The following is a 27,015-nucleotide window of genomic DNA, read 5'->3' on the forward strand; positions in this document are numbered from 1 at the left end:
GATCAGTAGGACCAACATTATCCTGCTTCAGGAGGTGGTTCAGGGCCAGTTTTAGGATCAGTAGGACCAACAGTATCCTGCTTCAGGAGGTGGTTCAGGGCCAGTTTTAGGGCCAGTAGGACCAACAGTATCCTGCTTCAGGAGGTGGTTCAGGGACAGTTTTAGGACCAGTAGGACCAACAGTATCCTGCTTTAGGAGGTGGTTCAGGGCCAGTTTTAGGACCAGTCGGACCAACAGTATCCTGCTTCAGGAGGTGGTTCAGGGCTAGTTTTAGGGCCAGTAGGACCAACAGTATCCTGCTTTAGGAGGTGGTTCAGGGCCAGTAGGACCAACAGTATCCTGCTTCAGGAGGTGGTTCAGGGCCAGTTTTAGGGCCAGTAGAACCAACAGTATCCTGCTTCAGGAGGTGGTTCAGGGCCAGTTTTAGGGCCAGTAGGACCAACAGTATCCTGCTTTAGGAGGTGGTTCAGGGCCAGTTTTAGGGCCAGTAGGACCAACAGTATCCTGCTTCAGGAGGTGGTTCAGGGCCAGTAGGACCAACAGTATCCTGCTTCAGGAGGTGGTTCAGGGCACCTTCTCAGTAGTAGTGGAGTGGATCAGGTTCTGGTGGGGGGGTCCTAACATGGCTCCTCTGGCACTGTGGAGCTTGGCTGGTGTCAGGTGGACCCCCAGACTGGGGCTCTGGGTGGTGGTAGGAGGGCAGGAGAGGGGCGGAGGTGGTGGTAGGGGGGCAGGAGAGGGGCGGAGGTGGTGGTAGGGGGGCAGAAGAGGGGCGGAGGTGGTGGTAGGGGGGCAGGAGAGGGGCGGAGGTGGTGGTAGGAGGGCTGGAGAGGGGCTCTGGGTGGTGGTAGGGGGGCAGAAGAGGGGCGGAGGTGGTGGTAGGGGGGCTGGAGAGGGGCGGAGGTGGTGGTAGGGGGGCTGGAGAGGGGCGGAGGTGGTGGTAGGGGGGCAGGAGAGGGGCGGAGGTGGTGGTAGGGGGGCAGGAGAGGGGCGGAGGTGGTGGTAGGGGGGCAGGAGAGGGGCGGAGGTGGTGGTAGGGGGGCAGGAGTGGGGCGGAGGTGGTGGTAGGGGGGCAGGAGAGGGGCGGAGGTGGTGGTAGGGGGGCTGGAGAGGGGCGGAGGTGGTGGTAGGGGGGCAGGAGAGGGGCGGAGGTGGCTGGGCCAAGCCAGTGCTGGAGGTTTAGTTGGGCCTTAGGAAGAGACCGTCTGTTTCTGCCTACCAAATGGAACCCTGTTCCCTACATAGTGCACTACTTCTGACCAGAGACATATAGAGTTAGTTCTCACCCTGTTCCCTACATAGTGCACTACTTCTGACCAGAGACCTATAGAGTTAGTTCTCACCCTGTTCCCTACATAGTGCACTACTTCTGACCAGAGACCTATAGAGTTAGTTCTCACCCTGTTCCCTACATAGTGCACTACTTCTGACCAGAGACCTATACAGTTAGTTCTCACCCTGTTCCCTACACAGTACACTACTTCTGACCAGAGACATATAGAGTTAGTTCTCACCTTGTTCCCTACATAGTGCACTACATCTGACCAGAGACCTATAGAGCTAGTTCTCACCCTGTTCCCTACATAGTGCACTACTTCTGACCAGAGACCTATAGAGTTAGTTCTCACCCTGTTCCCTACATAGTGCACTACTTCTGACCAGAGACCTATAGAGTTAGTTCTCACCCTGTTCCCTACATAGTGCACTACTTCTGACCAGAGACCTATAGAGTTAGTTCTCACCCTGTTCCCTACATAGTGCACTACGTCTGACCAGAGACCTATAGAGCTAGTTCTCACCCTGTTCCCTACACAGTACACTACTTCTGACCAGAGACATGTAGAGTTAGTTCTCACCCTGTTCCCTACATAGTGCACTACTTCTGACCAGAGACCTATAGAGCTAGTTCTCACCCTGTTCCCTACATTGGTCAGACGTAGTGCACTGAGACATATAGAGTTAGTTCTCACCCTGTTCCCTACATAGTGCACTACGTCTGACCAGAGACATATAGAGTTAGTTCTCACACAAAGCCAGTTGATGAAGTGGACCAAGGGGATGACAACATTGACATTGTTCTGTGATGTCAGGTCCAGGTATGAAGGACCCCCACAGAGCTCTGGTCACAAGTAGTGCACTGTATAGGCAATAGTACCATTTGGGAGTCAGTCTGTTCCACGGAGATCCGTCTGTCCCAGGGAGGTCCCTTCATCCCCCGGAGGTCCGTCTGTCCCAGGGAGGTCCCTTCGTCCCCCGGAGGTCCGTCTGTCCCAGGGAGGTTTGTCTGTCCTAGGGAGGTCCGTCTGTCCCAGGGAGGTCCGTCTGTCCCAGGGAGGTCCCTTCGTCCCCCGGAGGTCCGTCTGTCCCAGGGAGGTCCCTTCGTCCCCCGGAGGTCCGTCTGTCCCAGGGAGGTCCCTTCGTCCCCCGGAGGTCCCTTCGTCCCCCGGAGGTCCCTTCGTCCCCCGGAGGTCCCTTCGTCCCCCGGAGGTCCCTTCGTCCCCCGGAGGTCCCTTCGTCCCCCTCTCTCTACCTGTCCTTTAGTTCCCTGGTGACTCTCTTGGTGATTCGTCCACACAGCAGGCCGACCAGGAAGAGGACAATCACCCCCAGGGAGATTATTAACAGGATGTAGTTCTTAGAGGGGGAGGTCATCACCTGCATGGCAAGGTCTGAGAAACCCTCTGCTGGCGCCACCTGGGGGCGGAGAGAGGGAATTATTAGAGGGGGAGGTCACCACCTGGGGGAGGGGAGAGGGAATTATTAGAGGGGGAGGTCACCACCTGGGGGGGAGAGAGGGAATTATTAGAGGGGGAGGTCATCACCTGGGGGAGGAGAGAGGGAATTATTATAGGGGGAGGCCACCACCTGGGGGAGGAGAGAGGGAATTATTAGAGGGGGAGGTCACCACCTGGGGGAGAGAGGGAATTATTAGAGGGGGAGGTCACCACCTGGGGGGGAGAGGGAATTATTAGAGGGGGAGGTCACCACCTGGGGGGGAGAGGGAATTATTAGAGGGGGAGGTCACCACCTGGGGGAGGAGAGAGGGAATTATTAGAGGGGGAGGTCATCACCTGGGGGAGAGAGAGGGAATTATTAGAGGGGGAGGTCACCACCTGGGGGGGAGAGAGGGAATTATTAGAGGGGGAGGTCATCACCTGGGGGAGGAGAGAGGGAATTATTAGAGGGGGAGGTCACCACCTGGGGGGGAGAGGGAATTATTAGAGGGGGAGGTCATCACCTGGGGGGGGGAGGGAATTATTAGAGGGGGAGGTCACCACCTGGGGGAGGAGAGAGGGAATTATTAGAGGGGGAGGTCATCACCTGGGGGGGAGAGAGGGAATTATTAGAGGGGGAGGTCACCACCTGGGGGAGGAGAGAGGGAATTATTAGAGGGGGAGGTCATCACCTGGGGAGGAGAGAGGGAATTATTAGAGGGGGAGGTCACCACCTGGGGGAGGAGAGAGGGAATTATTAGAGGGGGAGGTCATCACCTGGGGGAGGAGAGAGGGAATTATTAGAGGGGGAGGTCATCACCTGGGGAGGAGAGAGGGAATTATTAGAGGGGGAGGTCACCACCTGGGGGAGGAGAGAGGGAATTATTAGAGGGGGAGGTCATCACCTAGGGGGGGGGGGAGAGGGAATTATTGCTCAGTGTTTCCTCATAGACAAAATCGTGACGCAATGCCCAAAAATATGTTGTAAAAAATTGATTTTTGGGATGGTAAAACATTTTTGGTGTAAACTTTTAACAACTTAAACCAAATATAAAGAATGTAGAAAAGACAAATGGACATATTTTTAAATAAGATAATCTTTGACTAATGTTAATCAAAATAAAAACCAGGAAGTAGAGTCGCTGAGTCACTCAGAGTAAGGAAATAAGACATGTGTGGAATTACAGGAAATTAGCTTTAAAACAACTAAACTTGCCACCACTGCAGAAAAAAATCTTATGGGAAACACTGCAGGTGTCAGGTTATTAAAGGGAAACACTGTAGGTGTCAGGTTATTAAAGGGAATCACTGCAGGTGTCAGGTTATTAAGAGAAACACTGCAGGTGTCAGGTTATTAAAGGGGAAACACTGTAGGTGTCAGGTTATTAAAGGGAATCACTGCAGGTGTCAGGTTATTAAGAGAAACACTGCAGGTGTCAGGTTATTAAAGGGAAACACTGCAGGTGTCATGTTATTAAAGGGAAACACTGCAGGTGTCAGGTTATTAAAGGGGAAACACTGCAGCTGCCAGGTTATTAAAGAGAAACACTGCAGGTGTCAGGTTATTAAAGGGGAAACACTGCAGGTGTCAGGTTATTAAGGGGAAACACTGCAGGTGTCAGGTTATTAAAGGGGAAACACTGCAGGTGTCAGGTTATTAAGGGGAAACACTGCAGGTGTCAGTTTATTAAGGGGAAACACTGCAGGTGTCAGGTTATTAAAGAGAAACACTGCAGGTGTCAGGTTATTAAAGGGAAACACTGCAGGTGTCAGGTTATTAAAGGGAAACACTGCAGGTGTCAGGTTATTAAAGGGAAACACTGCAGGTGTCAGGTTATTAAAGGGAAACACTGCAGGTGTCAGGTTATTAAAGGGGGAACACTGCAGGTGTCAGGTTATTAAGGGTAACACTGCAGGTGTCAGGTTATTAAAGGGAAACACTGCAGGTGTCAGGTTATTAAAGGGAAACACTGCAGCTGCCAGGTTATTAAAGGGAAACACTGCAGGTGTCAGGTTATTAAAGGGAAACACTGTAGGTGTCAGGTTATTAAAGGGAAACACTGCAGGTGTCAGGTTATTAAAGGGAAACACTGCAGCTGCCAGGTTATTAAAGGGAAACACTGCAGGTGTCAGGTTATTAAAGAGAAACACTGCAGGTGTCAGGTTATTAAAGGGGAAACACTGCAGGTGTCAGGTTATTAAAGGGAAACACCGCAGGTGTCAGGTTATTAAAGGGAAACACTGCAGGTGTCAGGTTATTAAAGGGAAACACTGTAGGTGTCAGGTTATTAAAGGGAAACACTGCAGGTGTCAGGTTATTAAAGGGAAACACTGCAGCTGCCAGGTTATTAAAGGGGAAACACTGCAGGTGCCAGGTTATTAAGGGGAAACACTGCAGGTGTCAGGTTATTAAAGGGAAACACTGCAGGTGTCAGGTTATTAAAGGGAAACACTGCAGCTGCCAGGTTATTAAAGGGAAACACTGCAGGTGTCAGGTTATTAAAGGGAAACACTGTAGGTGTCAGGTTATTAAAGGGAAACACTGCAGGTGTCAGGTTATTAAAGGGAAACACTGCAGCTGCCAGGTTATTAAAGGGAAACACTGAAGGTGTCAGGTTATTAAAGAGAAACACTGCATGTGTCAGGTTATTAAAGGGAAACACTGCAGGTGTCAGGTTATTAAAGGGAAACACTCCAGCTGCCAGGTTAAAGGGGAAACACTGCAGGTGTCAGGTTATTAAAGGGAAACACTCCAGCTGCAAGGTTAAAGGGGAAACACTGCAGGTGTCAGGTTAAAAGGGGAAACCACATGCAGCTGCCAGGTTAAAGGGGAAACACTGGAGCTGCCAGGTTAAAGGGGAAACACTGGAGCTGCCAGGTTAAAGGGGAAACACTGAAGCTGCCAGGTTAAAGGGGAAACACCGAAGCTGCCAGGTTAAAGGGGAAACACTGCAGCTGCCAGGTTAAAGGGGAAACACTGAAGCTGCCAGGTTAAAGGGGAAACACCGCAGCTGCCAGGTTAAAGGGGAAACACCGCAGCTGCCAGGTTAAAGGGGAAACACCGCAGCTGCCAGGTTAAAGGGGAAACACTGCAGCTGCCAGGTTAAAGGGGAAACACTGCAGCTGCCAGGTTAAAGGGGAAACACTGCAGCTGCCAGGTTAAAGGGGAAACACTGAAGCTGCCAGGTTAAAGGGGAAACACTGAAGCTGCCAGGTTAAAGGGGAAACACTGAAGCTGCCAGGTTAAAGGGGAAACACTGAAGCTGCCAGGTTAAAGGGGAAACACTGGAGCTGCCAGGTTAAAGGGGAAACACTGGAGCTGCCAGGTTAAAGGGGAAACACTGAAGCTGCCAGGTTAAAGGGGAAACACTGAAGCTGCCAGGTTAAAGGGGAAACACTGAAGCTGCCAGGTTAAAGGGGAAACACTGAAGCTGCCAGGTTAAAGGGGAAACACTGCAGCTGCCAGGTTATTAAAGGGTTAACACTGCAGCTGCCAGGTTATTAAAGGGGAAACACTGCAGGTTTCAGGTTATTAAAGGGGAAACACTGAAGCTGCCAGGTTATTAAAGGGGAAACACTGCAGGTTTCAGGTTATTAAAGGGGAAACACTGCAGGTTTCAGGTTATTAAAGGGGAAACACTGAAGCTGCCAGGTTAAAGGGGAAACACTGAAGCTGCCAGGTTAAAGGGGAAACACTGCAGCTGCCAGGTTAAAGGGGAAATACTGCAGCTGCCAGGTTAAAGGAGTAACACTGCAGCAGGTTAAATGAGTAACACTGCAGCAGGTTAAAGGAGTAACACTGCAGCAGGTTAAAGGAGTAACACTGCAGCAGGTTAAAGGAGTAACACTGCAGCAGGTTAAAGGAGTAACACTGCAGCAGGTTAAAGGAGTAACACTGCAGCAGGTTAAAGGAGTGTACATTCACCTTGGCAGCATAGCTCCACATGTCCATGCGGTCCTGGAGTCTCTTCTTACACTCTGGCTGCAGACGGACTCTCTTATCCTGCAAAGACGCCAGTAGACATGACATCTCTGGTAGGAAGGGAGAGAGAGAAAGAGGGGGGAGGGAGAGAGGAGAGAGAGAGGGAGGGGGGAGAGAGAGAGAGAGAGAGAGAGAGAGAGAGAGAGAGAGAGAGAGAGAGAGAGAGAGAGAGGTTAGGGCACAGCAGTGTACACATTTTGAATCACATACTGTAAATGTTGAACAGAACCCTTCAGTAGTCGTACACCGGCTGTGGGTCCATTCCAATATGTTGTCTTTCTGGAATGGAACACAGCCGGTGTCTGAACTGTTGTGTTAATAATCACAAGGTGAAGGCTGAGGCCTGGAAATGTCCTAAACCAGAGGGTAGGAGACAAACCAAACCAAGCTAAGCACCAAGCCAAGCACCAAGCCAAGCACCAAGCCAAGCACCAAGCCAAGCACCAAGCCAAACACCAAGCCAAGCACCAAGCACCAAGCCAAGCACCAAGCCAAACACCAAGCCAAGCACCAAGCCAAGCACCAAGCACCAAGCCAGGCACCAAGCCAAGCACCAAGCCAAGCACCAAGCCAGGCACCAAGCCAGGCACCAAGCACCAAGCCAAGCACCAAGCCAAGCACCAAGCACCAAGCCAAGCACCAAGCCAAGCACCAAGCCAAGCACCAAGCACCAAGCCAAGCACCAAGCCAAGCACCAAGCCAAGCACCAAGCACCAAGCCAAGCACCAAGCCAGGCACCAAGCCAGGCACCAAGCCAGGTACCAAGCCAAGCACCAAGCCAGGCACCAAGCCAGGCACCAAGCCAAGCACCAAGCACCAAGCCAGGCACCAAGCCAGGCACCAAGCACCAAGCCAGGCACCAAGCACCAAGCCAAGCACCAAGCCAGGCACCAAGCACCAAGCCAGGCACCAAGCACCAAGCCAGGCACCAAGCCAGGCACCAAGCCAGGCACCAAGCACCAAGCCAAGCACCAAACCAAGCACCAAACCAAGCACCAAGCACCAAGCACCAAGCCAGGCACCAAGCAAAGCACCAAGCAAAGCACCAAGCAAAGCACCAAGCACCAAGCACCAAGCCAGGCACCAAGCCAGGCACCAAGCACCAAGCACCAGGCACCAAGCACCTAGCACCAGGCACCAAGCCAAGCACCAAGTACCAAGCCAAGCACCAACTTAAATACTATCATGGTGGTGTAGGAAGGTGAATATACCTCTATGTCATTACTAAACACTATCATGGTGGTGTAGGAAGGTAAATATACCTCTATGTCATTACTAAATATACCTCTATGTCATTACTAAATACTATCATGGTGGTGTAGGAAGGTAAATATACCTCTATGTCATTACTAAATATACCTCTATGTCATTACTAAATATTATCATGGTGGTGTAGGAAGGTAAATATACCTCTATGTCATTACTAAATACTATCATGGTGGTGTAGGAAGGTAAATATACCTCTATGTCATTACTAAATACTATCATGGTGGTGTAGGAAGGTAAATATACCTCTATGTCATTACTAAATACTATCATGGTGGTGTAGGAAGGTAAATATACCTCTATGTCATTACTAAATACTATCATGGTGGTGTAGGAAGGTAAATATACCTCTATGTCATTACTAAATATGCCTCTATGTCATTACTAAATACCATCATGGTGGTGTAGGACGGTAAATATACCTCTATATACCATACTTCCAAGGTGGCTTAGCAGTTCAGACGTCTTTTTCTGTTCCGTATTGTTCGTGTCCTGTATATATATATATTTACACCTTTCTTCGCATATCTTTTATCTATTTTATTATCCAAGAACTCAACTACAAAAGCTTTCCTGCAAAAGCTTTCCTGCAACCCGCTTCACCAATTACAAAAAGTATTACTTACCTCAATCTGAAAATCCATCGTGGAAGCTAGCCAGGGGCTAATTCAGAAGCTAGCCTGAAAGCTTAACCAGAAGCTACTCCGATAGCTAGCCAGAAGCTAATCTGTAGCTGCCCCGAAATTAGCCGGTTTGCTGGCTAGCGTTGGTGTTTCAGCTGCCCACGTTTAGTGGTCATCAGCTATTCCTTTAGCTCGATAATCTACCGGCACTTTTGTGCAACGCGTCGGACCGGAGCATTCCGGGACTCTTTTCTTTATTTTATTTTTATTTTTATTTTATTTTTTTTCTCTCAGTTTCCCCGGATTCCAGCCGCAGGCTCTGGACACTTGTACCTTGATTTCGCAGCTAGCTAGCTGCAAACCGTGTGACTATTGGCTTACGTCGACCCCGGAGCAAACTCTAATCATTCTGGAGCTAGCCAGCTGAGGAGTTCCATCACCATCCGGACCCGTTTCTTTTGTTGCTGCTGCAGATACGGAACCCCACCGGGCCTTCACGACTGACTGCCGCGACTGACTGCCGACGTTATCTGCCCGAGGGATTTATCCAACTGGCACCTCCGTCCCGACGTTACCTGAACGCTCATCTGAGGCCCGCTAATCGTTAGCTGTCTTATCGGCTGCTATTTGAACAAGTATATTGGACAACTATTATTATTATTATTATTTATTTATTTTATTTTTTCCTTGGGTCACTATATCTATTTTGCCAATTTGGATTGATCCCCTCTACCACACGGAACCCCACTAACCTACCGACGGAAACGCACGAGGTATCTACAAACAGACCTCCATCCTATGCTGCTACCGATAGCCATATACCCGGCCAGCTGTCTGGATCGCCACGACCCCAACCAACCTCTACTCACTGGACCCTTATTGATCACTCGATTAGCATGCCTCTCCTTAATGTAAATATGCCTTGTCCATTGCTGTTCTGGTTAGTGTTTATTGGCTTATTTCACTGTAGAGATTCTAGCCCTGCTCTCTATACCATATCCAACCTCTCAGTTCCACCACCCACATATGCGATGACATCACCTGGTTTCAATGATGTTTCTAGAGACAATATCTCTCTCATCATCACTCAATACCTAGGTTTACCTCCACTGTATTCACATCCTACCATACCTTTGTCTGTACATTATTCCTTTAAACTATTTTATCGCCCCCAGAAACCTCCTTTTACTCTCTGCTCTAGTAGCCCTAGGCGACCAATTCTCATAGCTTTTAGCCGCACCCTTATCCTACTCCTCCTCTGTTCCTCTGGTGATGTAGAGGTGAATCCAGGCCCTGCAGTACCTGGCTCCACTCCTATTCCCCAGGCGCTCTCTTTTGATGACTTCTGTAACCGTAATAGCCTTGGCTTCATGCATGTTAACATTAGAAGCCTCCTCCCTAAGTTTGTTTTGTTCACTGCTTTAGCACACTCTGCCAACCCGGATGTTTTAGCCGTGTCTGAATCCTGGCTTAGAAAGACCACCAAAAATTCAGACATTTTCATCCCCAATTACAAGATTTTCAGACAAGATAGAACGGCCAAAGGGGGCGGTGTTGCAATCTACTGCAAAGACTGCCTGCAGAGTTCTGTTATACTATCCAGGTCTGTTCCCAAACAATTTGAACTTCTACTTTTAAAAATCCACCTCTCTAAAAACAAGTCTCTCACCGTTGCCGCCTGCTATAGACCACCCTCTGCCCCCAGCTGTGCTCTGGACACTATATGTGAACTGATTGCCCCCCATATATCTTCAGAGCTCGTGCTGCTAGGCGACCTAAATTTGAACATGCTCAACACCCCAGCCACCCTACAATCTAAGCTTGATGCCCTCAATCTCACACAAATTATAAATGAACCTACCAGGTACCACCCCAATTCCGTAAACACGGGTACCCTCATAGATATCATCCTAACAAACTTGCCCTCCAAATACACCTCTGCTGTTTTCAACCAAGATCTCAGCGATCACTGCCTCATTGCCTGCATCCGTAATGGGTCAGCGGTCAAACGACCTCCACTCATCACTGTCAAACGCTCCCTGAAACACTTCAGCGAGCAGGCCTTTCTAATCGACCTGGCCGGGGTATCCTGGAAGGATATTGATCTCATCCCGTCAGTAGAGGATGCCTGGTCATTTTTTAAAAATGCCTTCCTCACCATCTTGAATAAGCATGCCCCATTCAAGAAATTTAGAACCAGGAACAGATATAGCCCTTGGTTCTCTCCTGACCTGACTGCCCTTAACCAACAGAAAAACATCCTATGGCGTTCTGCATTAGCATCGAACAGCCCCCGTGATATGCAACTTTTCAGGGAAGCCAGAAACCAATATACACAGGCAGTTAGAACAGCCAAGGCTAGCTATTTCAAGCAGAAATTTGCTTCCTGCAACACAAATTCAAAAAAGTTCTGGGACACCGTAAAGTCCATGGAGAATAAGAACACCTCCTCCCAGCTTCCAACCGCTCTGAAGATAGGAAACACTGTCACCACCGACAAATCCACTATAATCGAGAATTTCAATAAGCATTTTTCTACGGCTGGCCATGCTTTCCACCTGGCTACCCCCACCCCGGACAACAGCACTGCCCTCCCCTCTGCTACTCGCCCAAGCCTTCCCCATTTCTCTTTCTCCCAAATACAGTCAGCTGATGTTCTAAATGAGCTGCAAAATCTGGACCCTTACAAATCAGCCGGGCTAGATAATCTGGACCCTTTCTTTCTAAAACTATCTGCTGAAATTGTTGCCACCCCTATTACTAGCCTCTTCAACCTCTCTTTCGTGTCGTCTGAGATCCCCAAAGATTGGAAAGCAGCTGCGGTTATCCCCCTCTTCAAAGGGGGGGACACCCTTGACCCTAACTGCTACAGACCTATATCTATCCTACCCTGCCTTTCTAAGGTCTTCGAAAGCCAAGTCAACAAACAGATTACCGACCATTTCGAATCCCACCACACCTTCTCCGCAATGCAATCTGGTTTCAGAGCTGGTCATGGGTGCACCTCAGCCACGCTCAAGGTCATAAACGATATCGTAACCGCCATCGATAGGAAACAATACTGTGCAGCCGTATTCATTGACCTGGCCAAGGCCTTTGACTCTGTCAATCACCACATCCTCATTGGCAGACTCGACAGCCTTGGTTTCTCTAATGATTGCCTCGCCTGGTTCACCAACTACTTCTCTGATCGAGTTCAGTGTGTCAAATCGGAGGGTCTGTTGTCCGGGCCTCTGGCAGTCTCTATGGGGGTGCCACAGGGTTCAATTCTTGGACCGACTCTCTTCTCTGTTTACATCAATGATGTCGCTCTTGCTGCTGGTGATTCTCTGATCCACCTCTACGCAGACGACACTATTCTGTATACTTCTGGCCCTTCTTTTGACACTGTGTTAACAACCCTCCAGGCGAGCTTCAATGCCATACAACTCTCCTTCCGTGGCCTCCAACTGCTCTTAAATACAAGTAAAACCAAATGCATGCTCTTCAACCGATCACTGCCTGCTCCTGCCCGCCTGTCCAACATCACTACTTTGGACGGCTCTGACTTAGAATATGTGAACACCTACAAATACCTAGGTGTCTGGTTAGACTGTAAACTCTCCTTCCAGACTCACATCAATCATCTCCAATCCAAAGTCAAATCTAGAATTGGCTTCCTATTCCGCAACAAAGCATCCTTTACTCATGCTGCCAAACATACCCTTGTAAAACTGACCATCCTACCAATCCTCGACTTCGGTGATGTCATTTACAAAATAGCCTCCAAAACCCTACTCAATAAATTGGATGCAGTCTATCACAGTGCCATCCGTTTTGTCACCAAAGCCCCATATACTACCCACCACTGCGACCTGTACACTCTCGTTGGCTGGCCCTCGCTTCATACTCGTCGCCAAACCCACTGGTTCCAGGTCATCTACAAGACCCTGCTAGGTAAAGTCCCCCCTTATCTCAGCTCGCTGGTCACCATAGCAGCACCTACCTGTAGCACGCGCTCCAGCAGGTATATCTCTCTAGTCACCCCCAAAACCAATTCTTCCTTTGGACGCCTCTCCTTCCAGTTCTCTGCTGCCAATGACTGGAACGAACTACAAAAATCTCTGAAACTGGAAACACCTATCTCCCTCACTAGCTTTAAGCACCAGCTGTCAGAGCAGCTCATAGATTACTGCACCTGTACATAACCCATCTACAATTTAGCCCAAACAACTACCTCTTTACCTACTGTATTTATTTATTAATTTATTTTGCTCCTTTGCACCCATTATTTCTGTCTCTACTTTGCACTTTCTTCCACTGCAAACCAACCATTCCATTGTTTTATTTTTATTTTAATTATTTTTTAGTATTTATTTATTTATTTATTTATTTTTTTTTTTTATTTTTTTTTTACTTGCTGTGTTGTACTCACTTCGCCTCCATGGCCTTTTATATTTTTATTTATTTATACATATATTTGTTTGCCTTCACCTCCCTTATCTCACCTCACTTGCTCACATTGTATATAGACTTATTTTTTATTTTTTTTCACTGTATTATTGACTATATGTTTGTTTTACTCCATGTGTAACTATGTGTTGTTGTATGTGTCGAACTGCTTTGCTTTATCTTGGCCAGGTCGCAATTGTAAATGAGAACGTGTTCTCAATTTGCCTACCTGGTTAAATAAAGGTTAAATAAAAAATAAAAATAAAAATTACTAAATACCATCATGGTGGTGTAGGAAGGTAAATATACCTCTATGTCATTACTAAATACGATCACGTGGCTGTGAACAGACAGGTGGTGTAGGAAGATAAATATACCTCTATGTCATTACTAAATACTATCATGGTGGTGTAGGAAGGTAAATATACCTCTATGTCATTACTAAATACGATCACGTGGCTGTGAACAGACAGGTGGTGTAGGAAGGTAAATACACCTCTATGTCATTACTAAATACGATCACGTGGCTGTGAACAGACAGGTGGGTGTAGGACTCACGTCGTCCTCTGCCTGGCGTGACGGCAGCACACTGGTGTTTGAGGTCGAGGGCGCAGGCCGTGTGAAGGACAGGATCAACGAAGACGTCTGCCTTGCTCTCCTTCAACATGTTCAGCACCTCCTTCTTACACGACTCGTGTTTGATCTTCAACAGGTTGGCCTTCAGACACTCCTCCACCTGACCCGTCTGCTCCTGGGCCACTGCCTCCTCAGCACACAGCCCAGGGATCTAGAGGAGTGACAGGGGGAGGGAGGAATGTGTAGGAAGACGGGGAGGGAGGGAGAGAGAGAGAGGGAGGAAGAGGGGGAGATAGAGGTAGGGAGAGAGAGAGGAAGACAGGGAGGGAGGGAGAGGGGGAGCGAGAGGGAGGAAGATGGAGGGAGGGAGGGAGAGAAGGAGAGAGAGGGAGGAAGACGGAGGGAGGGAGGGAGAGAAGGAGAGAGAGGGAGGAAGACGGAGGGAGGGAGGGAGGAAGAGAAGGAGAGAGAGGGAGGAAGACAGGGAGGGATGGAGAGGGGGAGAGAGAGAAGGAGAGAGAGGGAGGGAGGAAAACGGAGGGAGGGAGGGAGAGAAGGAGAGAGAGGGAGGGAGGGAGGGAGGGAGGGAGAGAAGGAGAGAGAGGGAGGATGACAGGGAGGGATGGAGAGGGGGAGAGAGAGGCAGGAAGAGAGAGGAAGAAGGGAGAGCATGTCACTTCTCTAGTTGTGTATCTCAGATGGTATTTCTAAAGCCTTCTTCTATAAACTTTACAGCAGTCTGGCCTAGTTTAGATGTTAAGTAGCAGTAACCATCTCTCAGGGACAGCAGTCTGGCCTAGTTTAGATGTTAAGTAGCAGTAACCATCTCTCAGGGACAGCAGTCTGGCCTGGTTTAGATGTTAAGTAGCAGTAACCATCTCCCAGGGACAGCAGTCTGGCCTGGTTTAGATGTTAAGTAGCAGTAACCATCTCTCAGGGACAGCAGTCTGGCCTGGTTTAGATGTTAAGTAGCAGTAACCATCTCTCAGGGACAGCAGTCTGGCCTGGTTTAGATGTTAAGTAGCAGTAACCATCTCTCAGGGACAGCAGTCTGGCCTGGTTTAGATGTTAAGTAGCAGTAACCATCTCTCAGGGACAGCAGTCTGGCCTGGTTTAGATGTTAAGTAGCAGTAACCATCTCTCAGGGACAGCAGTCTGGCCTGGTTTAGATGTTAAGTAGCAGTAACCATCTCTCAGGGACAGCAGTCTGGCCTGGTTTAGATGTTAAGTAGCAGTAACCATCTCTCAGGGACAGCAGTCTGGCCTGGTTTAGATGTTTAGTAGCAGTAACCATCTCAGGGACAGCAGTCTGGCCTGGTTTAGATGTTAAGTAGCAGTAACCATCTCAGGGACAGCAGTCTGGCCTGGTTTAGATGTTAAGTAGCAGTAACCATCTCAGGGACAGCAGTCTGGCCTGGTTTAGATGTTAAGTAGCAGTAACCATCTCTCAGGGACAGCAGTCTGGCCTAGTTTAGATGTGTAGTAGCAGTAACCATCTCTCAGGGACAGCAGTCTGGCCTGGTTTAGATGTTAAGTAGCAGTAACCATCTCTCAGGGACAGCAGTCTGGCCTAGTTTAGATGTGTAGTAGCAGTAACCATCTCTCAGGGACAGCAGTCTGGCCTGGTTTAGATGTTAAGTAGCAGTAACCATCTCTCAGGGACAGCAGTCTGGCCTGGTTTAGATGTTAAGTAGCAGTAACCATCTCTCAGGGACAGCAGTCTGGCCTGGTTTAGATGTTAAGTAGCAGTAACCATCTCTCAGGGACAGCAGTCTGGCCTGGTTTAGATGTTAAGTAGCAGTAACCATCTCTCAGGGACAGCAGTCTGGCCTGGTTTAGATGTTAAGTAGCAGTAACCATCTCTCAGGGACAGCAGTCTGGCCTGGTTTAGATGTTAAGTAGCAGTAACCATCTCAGGGACAGCAGTCTGGCCTGGTTTAGATGTTAAGTAGCAGTAACCATCTCAGGGACAGCAGTCTGGCCTGGTTTAGATGTTAAGTAGCAGTAACCATCTCTCAGGGACAGCAGTCTGGCCTAGTTTAGATGTGTAGTAGCAGTAACCATCTCTCAGGGACAGCAGTCTGGCCTGGTTTAGATGTTAAGTAGCAGTAACCATCTCTCAGGGACAGCAGTCTGGCCTAGTTTAGATGTGTAGTAGCAGTAACCATCTCTCAGGGACAGCAGTCTGGCCTAGTTTAGATGTGTAGTAGCAGTAACCATCTCTCAGGGACAGCAGTCTGGCCTGGTTTAGATGTTAAGTAGCAGTAACCATCTCTCAGGGACAGCAGTCTGGCCTGGTTTAGATGTTAAGTAGCAGTAACCATCTCTCAGGGACAGCAGTCTGGCCTGGTTTAGATGTTAACTAGCAGTAACCATCTCTCAGGGACAGCAGTCTGGCCTGGTTTAGATGTTAAGTAGCAGTAACCATCTCTCAGGGACAGCAGTCTGGCCTGGTTTAGATGTGTAGTAGCAGTAACCATCTCAGGGACAGCAGTCTGGCCTGGTTTAGATGTTAAGTAGCAGTAACCATCTCTCAGGGACAGCAGTCTGGCCTGGTTTAGATGTTAAGTAGCAGTAACCATCTCTCAGGGACAGCAGTCTGGCCTGGTTTAGATGTTAACTAGCAGTAACCATCTCTCAGGGACAGCAGTCTGGCCTGGTTTAGATGTTAAGTAGCAGTAACCATCTCTCAGGGACAGCAGTCTGGCCTGGTTTAGATGTTAAGTAGCAGTAACCATCTCAGGGACAGCAGTCTGGCCTGGTTTAGATGTTAAGTAGCAGTAACCATCTCTCAGGGACAGCAGTCTGGCCTGGTTTAGATGTTAAGTAGCAGTAACCATCTCTCAGGGACAGCAGTCTGGCCTGGTTTAGATGTTAAGTAGCAGTAACCATCTCTCAGGGACAGCAGTCTGGCCTGGTTTAGATGTTAAGTAGCAGTAACCATCTCTCAGGGACAGCAGTCTGGCCTGGTTTAGATGTTTAGTAGCAGTAACCATCTCTCAGGGACAGCAGTCTGGCCTAGTTTAGATGTGTAGTAGCAGTAACCATCTCTCAGGGACAGCAGTCTGGCCTGGTTTAGATGTGTAGTAGCAGTAACCATCTCTCAGGAACAGCAGTCTGGCCTAGTTTAGATGTTAAGTAGCAGTAACCATCTCTCAGGGACAGCAGTCTGGCCTGGTTTAGATATTAAGTAGCAGTAACCATCTCTCAGGGACAGCAGTCTGGCCTGGTTTAGATGTTTAGTAGCAGTAACCATCTCTCAGGGACAGCAGTCTGGCCTAGTTTAGATGTGTAGTAGCAGTAACCATCTCTCAGGGACAGCAGTCTGGCCTGGTTTAGATGTGTAGTAGCAGTAACCATCTCTCAGGAACAGCAGTCTGGCCTAGTTTAGATGTTAAGTAGCAGTAACCATCTCTCAGGGACAGCAGTCTGGCCTGGTTTAGATATTAAGTAGCAGTAACCATCTCTCAGGGACAGCAGTCTGGCCTGGTTTAGATGTTAAGTAGCAGTAACCATCTCTCAGGGACAGCAGTCTGGCCTGGTTTAGATGTTAAGTAGCAGTAACCATCTCTCAGGGACAGCAGTCTGGCCTGGTTTAGATGTTAAGTAGCAGTAACCATCTCTCAGGGACAGCAGTCTGGCCTGGTTTAGATGTTAAGTAGCAGTAACCATCTCTCAGGGACAGCAGTCTGGCCTGGTTTAGATGTTAAGTAGCAGTAACCATCTCTCAGGGACAGCAGTCTGGCCTGGTTTAGATGTGTAGTAGCAGTAACCATCTCTCAGGGACAGCAGTCTGGCCTGGTTTAGATGTTAAGTAGCAGTAACCATCTCTCAGGGACAGCAGTCTGGCCTGGTTTAGATGTTACGTAGCAGTAACCATCTCTCAGGGACAGCAGTCTGGCCTGGTTTAGATGTTAAGTAGCAGTAACCATCTCTCAGGGACAGCAGTCTGGCCTGGTTTAGATGTGTAGTAGCAGTAACCATCTCTCAGGGACAGCAGTCGGGCCTGGTTTAGATGTTAAGTAGCAGTAACCATCTCTCAGGGACAGCAGTCTGGCCTGGTTTAGATGTTAAGTAGCAGTAACCATCTCTCAGGGACAGCAGTCTGGCCTGGTTTAGATGTTAAGTAGCAGTAACTATCTCTCAGGGACAGCAGTCTGGCCTGGTTTAGATGTTAAGTAGCAGTAACCATCTCTCAGGGACAGCAGTCTGGCCTGGTTTAGATGTTAAGTAGCAGTAACCATCTCTCAGGGACAGCAGTCTGGCCTGGTTTAGATATTAAGTAGCAGTAACCATCTCTCAGGGACAGCAGTCTGGCCTGGTTTAGATGTTTAGTAGCAGTAACCATCTCTCAGGGACAGCAGTCTGGCCTAGTTTAGATGTGTAGTAGCAGTAACCATCTCTCAGGGACAGCAGTCTGGCCTGGTTTAGATGTGTAGTAGCAGTAACCATCTCTCAGGAACAGCAGTCTGGCCTAGTTTAGATGTTAAGTAGCAGTAACCATCTCTCAGGGACAGCAGTCTGGCCTGGTTTAGATATTAAGTAGCAGTAACCATCTCTCAGGGACAGCAGTCTGGCCTGGTTTAGATGTTAAGTAGCAGTAACCATCTCTCAGGGACAGCAGTCTGGCCTGGTTTAGATGTGTAGTAGCAGTAACCATCTCTCAGGGACAGCAGTCTGGCCTGGTTTAGATGTTAAGTAGCAGTAACCATCTCTCAGGGACAGCAGTCTGGCCTGGTTTAGATGTTTAGTAGCAGTAACCATCTCAGGGACAGCAGTCTGGCCTGGTTTAGATGTTAAGTAGCAGTAACCATCTCAGGGACAGCAGTCTGGCCTGGTTTAGATGTTAAGTAGCAGTAACAATCTCTCAGGGACAGCAGTCTGGCCTGGTTTAGATGTTAAGTAGCAGTAACAATCTCTCAGGGACAGCAGTCTGGCCTGGTTTAGATGTTAAGTAGCAGTAACCATCTCAGGGACAGCAGTCTGGCCTGGTTTAGATGTTAAGTAGCAGTAACCATCTCTCAGGGACAGCAGTCTGGCCTGGTTTAGATGTTAAGTAGCAGTAACCATCTCTCAGGGACAGCAGTCTGGCCTGGTTTAGATGTTAAGTAGCAGTAACCATCTCTCAGGGACAGCAGTCTGGCCTGGTTTAGATGTTAAGTAGCAGTAACCATCTCTCAGGGACAGCAGTCTGGCCTGGTTTAGATGTTTAGTAGCAGTAACCATCTCTCAGGGACAGCAGTCTGGCCTGGTTTAGATGTTAAGTAGCAGTAACCATCTCTCAGGGACAGCAGTCTGGCCTGGTTTAGATGTTAAGTAGCAGTAACCATCTCTCAGGGACAGCAGTCTGGCCTGGTTTAGATGTTAAGTAGCAGTAACCATCTCTCAGGGACAGCAGTCTGGCCTGGTTTAGATGTTTAGTAGCAGTAACCATCTCTCAGGGACAGCAGTCTGGCCTGGTTTAGATGTTAAGTAGCAGTAACCATCTCTCAGGGACAGCAGTCTGGCCTGGTTCAGATGTTAAGTAGCAGTAACCATCTCTCAGGGACAGCAGTCTGGCCTGGTTTAGATGTTAAGTAGCAGTAACCATCTCTCAGGGACAGCAGTCTGGCCTGGTTTAGATGTTAAGTAGCAGTAACTATCTCTCAGGGACAGCAGTCTGGCCTGGTTTAGATGTTAAGTAGCAGTAACCATCTCTCAGGGACAGCAGTCTGGCCTGGTTTAGATGTTTAGTAGCAGTAACCATCTCTCAGGGACAGCAGTCTGGCCTGGTTTAGATGTTAAGTAGCAGTAACCATCTCTCAGGGACAGCAGTCTGGCCTGGTTTAGATGTTAAGTAGCAGTAACCATCTCTCAGGGACAGCAGTCTGGCCTGGTTCAGATGTTAAGTAGCAGTAACCATCTCAGGGACAGCAGTCTGGCCTGGTTTAGATGTTAAGTAGCAGTAACCATCTCTCAGGGACAGCAGTCTGGCCTGGTTTAGATGTTAAGTAGCAGTAACCATCTCTCAGGGACAGCAGTCTGGCCTGGTTTAGATGTTTAGATGTTAAGTAGCAGTAACCATCTCAGGGACAGCAGTCTGGCCTGGTTTAGATGTTAAGTAGCAGTAACCATCTCTCAGGGACAGCAGTCTGGCCTGGTTTAGATGTTTAGATGTTAAGTAGCAGTAACCATCTCAGGGACAGCAGTCTGGCCTGGTTCAGATGTTAAGTAGCAGTAACCATCTCAGGGACAGCAGTCTGGCCTGGTTTAGATGTTAAGCAGCAGTAACCATCTCTCAGGGACAGCAGTCTGGCCTGGTTTAGATGTTAAGTAGCAGTAACCATCTCTCAGGGACAGCAGTCTGGCCTGGTTTAGATGTTAAGTAGCAGTAACCATCTCTCAGGGACAGCAGTCTGGCCTGGTTTAGATGTTAAGTAGCAGTAACCATCTCTCAGGGACAGCAGTCTGGCCTGGTTTAGATGTTAAGTAGCAGTAACCATCTCTCAGGGACAGCAGTCTGGCCTGGTTTAGATGTTAAGTAGCAGTAACCATCTCTCAGGGACAGCAGTCTGGCCTGGTTTAGATATTAAGTAGCAGTAACCATCTCTCAGGGACAGCAGTCTGGCCTGGTTTAGATGTTAAGTAGCAGTAACCATCTCTCAGGGACAGCAGTCTGGCCTAGTTTAGATGTTAAGTAGCAGTAACCATCTCTCAGGGACAGCAGTCTGGCCTGGTTTAGATGTTAAGTAGCAGGTACCATCTCTCAGGGACAGCAGTCTGGCCTGGTTTGGGGCCGGTCTATTCAGGACAGTGTAAATGGTGTTATTTATTAGTAACCATCTCAGGGACAGTAAAGCTGGTCCCCTGGGACCGGTCTCTTCAGGACAGTAAAGCTGGTCCCCTGGGACCGGTCTCTTCAGGACAGTAAAGCTGGTCCCCTGGGACCGGTCTCTTCAGGACAGTAAAGCTGGTCCCCTGGGACCGGTCTCTTCAGGACAGTAAAGCTGGTCCTCTGGGACCGGTACTCTTCAGGACAGTGTAAATGGTATTATGTATTAACATGTTAACTCCTCACCTCCTCAACACAGTGGATCTGTAGCTGGGGGTCCAGTCTGTAGTCCAGGACAGTGTAAATGGTATTATATATTAACATGTTAACTCCTCACCTCCTCAACACAGTGGATCTGTAGCTGGGGGTCCAGTCTGTAGTCCAGGACAGTGTAAATGGTATTATATATTAACATGTTAACTCCTCACCTCCTCAACACAGTGGATCTGTAGCTGGGGGTCCAGTCTGTAGTCCAGGACAGTGTAAATGGTATTATATATTAACATGTTAACTCCTCACCTCCTCAACACAGTGGATCTGTAGCTGGGGGTCCAGTCTGTAGTCCAGGACAGTGTAAATGGTATTATATATTAACATGTTAACTCCTCACCTCCTCAACACAGTGGATCTGTAGCTGGGGGTCCAGTCTGTAGTCCAGGACAGTGTAAATGGTATTATATATTAACATGTTAACTCCTCACCTCCTCAACACAGTGGATCTGTAGCTGGGGGTCCAGTCTGTAGTCCAGGACAGTGTAAATGGTATTATATATTAACATGTTAACTCCTCACCTCCTCAACACAGTGGATCTGTAGCTGGGGGTCTAGTCTGTAGTCCAGGACAGTGTAAATGGTATTATATATTAACATGTTAACTCCTCACCTCCTCAACACAGTGGATCTGTAGCTGGGGGTCTAGTCTGTAGTCCAGGACAGTGTAAATGGTATTATATATTAACATGTTAACTCCTCACCTCCTCAACACAGTGGATCTGTAGCCGGGGGTCCAGTCTGTAGTCCAGGACAGTGTAAATGGTATTATATATTAACATGTTAACTCCTCACCTCCTCAACACAGTGGATCTGTAGCTGGGGGTCCAGTCTGTAGTCCAGGACAGTGTAAATGGTATTATATATTAACATGTTAACTCCTCACCTCCTCAACACAGTGGATCTGTAGCTGGGGGTCTAGTCTGTAGTCCAGGACAGTGTAAATGGTATTATATATTAACATGTTAACTCCTCACCTCCTCAACACAGTGGATCTGTAGCCGGGGGTCCAGTCTGTAGTCCAGGACAGTGTAAATGGTATTATATATTAACATGTTAACTCCTCACCTCCTCAACACAGTGGATCTGTAGCTGGTCCAGTCTGTAGTCCAGGACAGTGTAAATGGTATTATATATTAACATGTTAACTCCTCACCTCCTCAACACAGTGGATCTGTAGCTGGGGGTCCAGTCTGTAGTCCAGGACAGTGTAAATGGTATTATATATTAACATGTTAACTCCTCACCTCCTCAACACAGTGGATCTGTAGCCGGGGGTCCAGTCTGTAGTCCAGGACAGTGTAAATGGTATTATATATTAACATGTTAACTCCTCACCTCCTCAACACAGTGGATCTGTAGCTGGGGGTCCAGTCTGTAGTCCAGGACAGTGTAAATGGTATTATATATTAACATGTTAACTCCTCACCTCCTCAACACAGTGGATCTGTAGCTGGGGGTCTAGTCTGTAGTCCAGGACAGTGTAAATGGTATTATATATTAACATGTTAACTCCTCACCTCCTCAACACAGTGGATCTGTAGCTGGGGGTCCAGTCTGTAGTCCAGGACAGTGTAAATGGTATTATATATTAACATGTTAACTCCTCACCTCCTCAGCACAGTGGATCTGTAGCTGGGGGTCCAGTCTGTAGTCCAGGACAGTGTAAATGGTATTATATATTAACATGTTAACTCCTCACCTCCTCAACACAGTGGATCTGTAGCTGGGGGTCCAGTCTGTAGTCCAGGACAGTGTAAATGGTATTATGTATTAACATGTTAACTCCTCACCTCCTCAACACAGTGGATCTGTAGCTGGGGGTCCAGTCTGTAGTCCAGGACAGTGTAAATGGTATTATATATTAACATGTTAACTCCTCACCTCCTCAACACAGTGGATCTGTAGCTGGGGGTCCAGTCTGTAGTCCAGGACAGTGTAAATGGTATTATATATTAACATGTTAACTCCTCACCTCCTCAACACAGTGGATCTGTAGCTGGGGGTCCAGTCTGTAGTCCAGGACAGTGTAAATGGTATTATGTATTAACATGTTAACTCCTCACCTCCTCTGCACAGTGGATCTGTAGCTGGGGGTCCAGTCTGTAGTCCAGGACAGTGTAAATGGTATTATATATTAACATGTTAACTCCTCACCTCCTCAACACAGTGGATCTGTAGCTGGGGGTCCAGTCTGTAGTCCAGCGCCGACTCCTGAAGGATCACTCTGATCTGGTCCTCACAGTCTGGAGAGAGACGCTGGTCGGCGTATTTCAGCTTCAGACAACCAATCACCTGGCCCTCCAGTTCACTGTCATCACTGGCCTTGTTCAGGATTGGCTGACAGAATTTAGGGATGTCTGCCTTACAGGCCTTTCTCAATATTGGGTTCAACCTGTAGTCTGAGAGAGAGGAAGACAACCAGAAATATCAGAGACACTAGGTCTACATGACCAGAGGTCTACCTGTGTTCTCTGTGAGAGTGTGTTACCTGTGTGAGAGTGTGAGAGTGTGTGGTACCTGTGTTCTGTGTGAGAGTGTGTGTGTTACCTGTGTTCTCTGTGTGAGTGTGTTACCTGTGTTCTCTGTGTGAGTGTGTGTGTTACCTGTGTTCTCTGTGTGAGTGTGTGTGAGTGTGTGTTACCTGTGTTCTGTGTGATCTGTCTCTTGGTGATCATCTGTTTACACTTGGGATCCATCAGTTCAGAGTTCTTGTTCTGTTTCAGACACTGCAGCATGTTCTTAGTATCCGCATCCGTACAGAACCGCTGGAGAGAGGACAGGAGGGACAGAGAGGACAGGAGGGACAGAGACAGAGGACAGGAGGGACAGAGACAGAGGACAGGAGAGAGAGAGAGAGAGAGAGAGAGAGAGAGAGAGAGAGAGAGAGAGAGAGAGAGAGAGGGAGAGAGAGAGAGAGAGAGAGAGAGAGAGAGAGAGAGAGAGAGAGAGAGAGAGAGAGAGAACGAGGACAGGAGGGACAGAGAGAGGGACAGAGAGAGGACAGGAGGGACAGAGACAGAGACAGAGACAGAGAGAGAGAGAGGACAGGAGGGACAGAGAGAGAGAGGGGACAGGAGGGACAGAGACAGAGAGAGAGAGAGAGAGGACAGAAAGAGAGAGAGAGAGGACAGGAGGGACAGAGAGAGAGAGAGAGGACAGGAGGGACAGAGAGGACAGGAGGGACAGAGACAGAGAGAGGACGGAGAGAGGACATAGACATACAAGTTAACCACAGTCACACGGCGGTGTCCCCCTCACCACAGTCACACGGCGGTGTCCCCCTCACCACAGTCACACGGCGGTGTCCCCCTCACCACAGTCACACGGCGGTGTCCCCCTCACCACAGTCACGCGGCGGTGTTCCCCCTCACCACAGTCACGCGGCGGCGTCCCCCTCACCACAGTCACACGGTCCCCTCACCACAGTCACACGGCGGTGTCCCCCCTCACCACAGTCACACGGCGGTGTCCCCCTCACCACAGTCACACGGCGGTGTCCCCATCACCACGGTCACGCGGCGGTGTCCCCCTCACCACAGTCACGCGGCGGTGCCCCCCTCACCACAGTCCCGCGGCGGTGTCCCCCTCACCACAGTCACACGGCGGTGTCCCCCCTCACCACAGTCACGCGGCGGTGTTCCCCCTCACCACAGTCACGCGGCGGCGTCCCCCTCACCACAGTCACACGGTCCCCTCACCACAGTCACACGGCGGTGTCCCCCCTCACCACAGTCACACGGCGGTGTCCCCCCTCACCACGGTCACACGGCGGTGTCCCCCTCACCACAGTCACGCGGCGGTGTCCCCCTCACCACGGTCACACGGCGGTGTCCCCCTCACCACAGTCACGCGGCGGCGTCCCCCTCACCACAGTCCCACGGCGGTGTCCCCCTCACCACAGTCACACGGCGGAGTCCCCCTCACCACAGTCACACGGCGGTGTCCCCCTCACCACAGTCACACGGCGGTGTCCCCCTCACCACAGTCACACGGCGGTGTCCCCCCTCACCACAGTCACACGGTCCCCTCACCACAGTCACACAGCGGTGTCCCCCCTCACCACAGTCACACGGTCCCCTCACCACAGTCACACGGCGGTGTCCCCCTCACCACAGTCACACGGCGGTGTCCCCCTCACCACAGTCACACGGTCCCCTCACCACAGTCACACGGCGGTGTCCCCCTCACCACAGTCACACGGCGGTGTCCCCCTCACCACAGTCACACGGCGGTGTGCCCCCTCACCACAGTCACACGGCGGCGTCCCCCTCACCACAGTCACACGGCGGTGTCCCCCTCACCACAGTCACACGGCGGTGTCCCCTCTCACCACAGTCACACGGCGGTGTCCCCCTCACCACAGTCACACGGCGGTGTCCCCCTCACCACAGTCACACGGCGGTGTCCCCCCTCACCACAGTCACACGGCGGTGTCCCCCTCACCACAGTCACACGGCGGAGTCCCCCTCACCACAGTCACACGGCGGTGTCCCCCTCACCACAGTCACACGGCGGTGTCCCCCTCACCACAGTCACACGGCAGTGTCCCCCTCACCACAGTCACACGGCGGTGTCCCCCCTCACCACAGTCACACGGCGGTGTCCCCCCTCACCACAGTCACACGGCGGTGTCCCCCTCACCACAGTCACACGGCGGTGTCCCCCTCACCACAGTCACACGGCGGTGTCCCCCTCACCACAGTCACACGGCGGTGTCCCCCTCTCCACAGTCACACGGCGGTGTCCCCCTCACCACAGTCACATGGTCCCCTCACCACAGTCACGCGGCGGTGTCCCCCTCACCACAGTCACACGGCGGTGTCCCCCCTCACCACAGTCACACGGCGGTGTCCCCTTCTCCACAGTCACACGGCGGTGTCCCCCTCACCACAGTCACATGGTCCCCTCACCACAGTCACGCGGCGGTGTCCCCCTCACCACAGTCACACGGCGGTGTCCCCCTCACCACAGTCACACGGCGGTGTCCCCCTCACCACAGTCACACGACGGTGTCCCCCTCACCACGGTCACCCGGCGGTGTCCCCCCTCACCACAGTCACACGGCGGTGTCCCCCCTCACCACAGTCACACGGCGGTGTCCCCCCTCACCACAGTCACACGGCGGTGTCCCCCCTCACCACAGTCACACGGCGGCGTCGTCCCCCTCCACAGTCACGCGGCGGTGTCCCCCTCACCTTTATCATCTGCTTGCAGACCCTCATGAGTTGGTAGTCCAGTTCTGGATCCAGCATCTCTCCTTCCTGTCGTTGAAACACCCTCTGGTGGCACTGCTGAGACAGCTGCTTCTTCCTCTCCTTTAAACACTCCATCATCTGAGCGTTACCGAACACCACGTTGGAGCAGAGCCTCCCGATGTCCGTCTTACACAGCTCATACAACTGAGGTTCCAGACGAATGTCCTCTGACTGCAGAGAGAGAAGAGAGGAGAGGCGAGAGGAGAGAGGAGAGAGGAGAGAGAGAGAAGGGAGGAGAGGAGGGAGGAGAGGAGGGAGGAGAGGAGGAGAGAGAGAAGGGAGGAGAGGAGGGAGAAGAGAGAAGGAGGAGAGGAGGGAGGAGAGGAGGGAGGAGAGGAGAGGGAGAAGAGAGAAGGAGGAGAGAGAAGGAGGAGAGAAGGGAGGAGAGGAGGAGAGGAGAGGAGGGAGGAGAGGAGGAGAGGAGAGGAGGGAGGAGAGGAGAGGAGGGAGGAGAGAGAAAGGAGGAGAAATGAGAGGAGAAAAATGATGTATGTTTGATATGAATAGTTGACAATGAATATTTACCAAATAGGACGACATGTCTGTCCTGCTAATGCTGTGTTTTAATGGTCTCCACTCTAGTTCCCTGCAGCTAACCTGGCAGGACGGCCACCAGAGATGGCTGGAGCTGACAAATGAGTTAAAGACTGTCCAACAGCTTAGTCAGGCCTAATAAGGACTCCACAGGTCCAAGTGGACAGGGCCAAGTAGCTGACCAGGGGAGTATTGCACAACCAAAAGCAGGTAAACAAATACCAGACAGAGGAGTAACTCTCCCCATCTCCAGTGCCTCCACTCTGAGTTGTAACAGAGGAGTAACTCTCCCCATCTCCAGGTCATCTACTCTGAGTTGTAACAGAGGAGTAACTCTCACCATCTCCAGGTCCTCTACTCTGAGTTGTAACAGAGGAGTAACTCTCCCCATCTCCAGCTCCTCTACTCTGAGTTGTAACAGAGGTGTATCTCTCCCCATCTCCAGCTCCTCTACTCTGAGTTGTAACTCTCCCCATCTCCAGGTCCTCTACTCTGAGTTGTAACAGAGGAGTAACTCTCCCCATCTCCAGCTCCTCTACTCTGAGTTGT

At 50.0% G+C, this 27,015-nt stretch overlaps 1 protein-coding gene across 1 annotated transcript in view; it reads right to left on the reverse strand.

Annotated features, from left to right (window-relative positions):
* Nucleotides 1–2,116: 2,116 nt before the first annotated feature.
* Nucleotides 2,117–27,015, reverse strand: part of LOC139575413 (Golgi apparatus protein 1-like) — an 81,599-nt gene continuing 56,700 nt past the window's right edge. Inside the window, exons 18-23 of the mRNA XM_071400352.1 lie at nucleotides 25,873–26,103; nucleotides 23,319–23,442; nucleotides 22,832–23,076; nucleotides 13,576–13,804; nucleotides 6,641–6,747; nucleotides 2,117–2,695 (exon numbers count right to left, since the gene is read on the reverse strand). Coding sequence (XP_071256453.1) covers nucleotides 2,528–2,695; nucleotides 6,641–6,747; nucleotides 13,576–13,804; nucleotides 22,832–23,076; nucleotides 23,319–23,442; nucleotides 25,873–26,103 — 1,104 coding nt within the window. The 3' untranslated portion in view covers nucleotides 2,117–2,527. The remainder of the gene's footprint in view (nucleotides 2,696–6,640; nucleotides 6,748–13,575; nucleotides 13,805–22,831; nucleotides 23,077–23,318; nucleotides 23,443–25,872; nucleotides 26,104–27,015) is intronic.

Source organism: Salvelinus alpinus, chromosome 5 (genome assembly GCF_045679555.1).
Source record: "Salvelinus alpinus chromosome 5, SLU_Salpinus.1, whole genome shotgun sequence".
Lineage (NCBI taxonomy): Eukaryota > Metazoa > Chordata > Actinopteri > Salmoniformes > Salmonidae > Salvelinus > Salvelinus alpinus.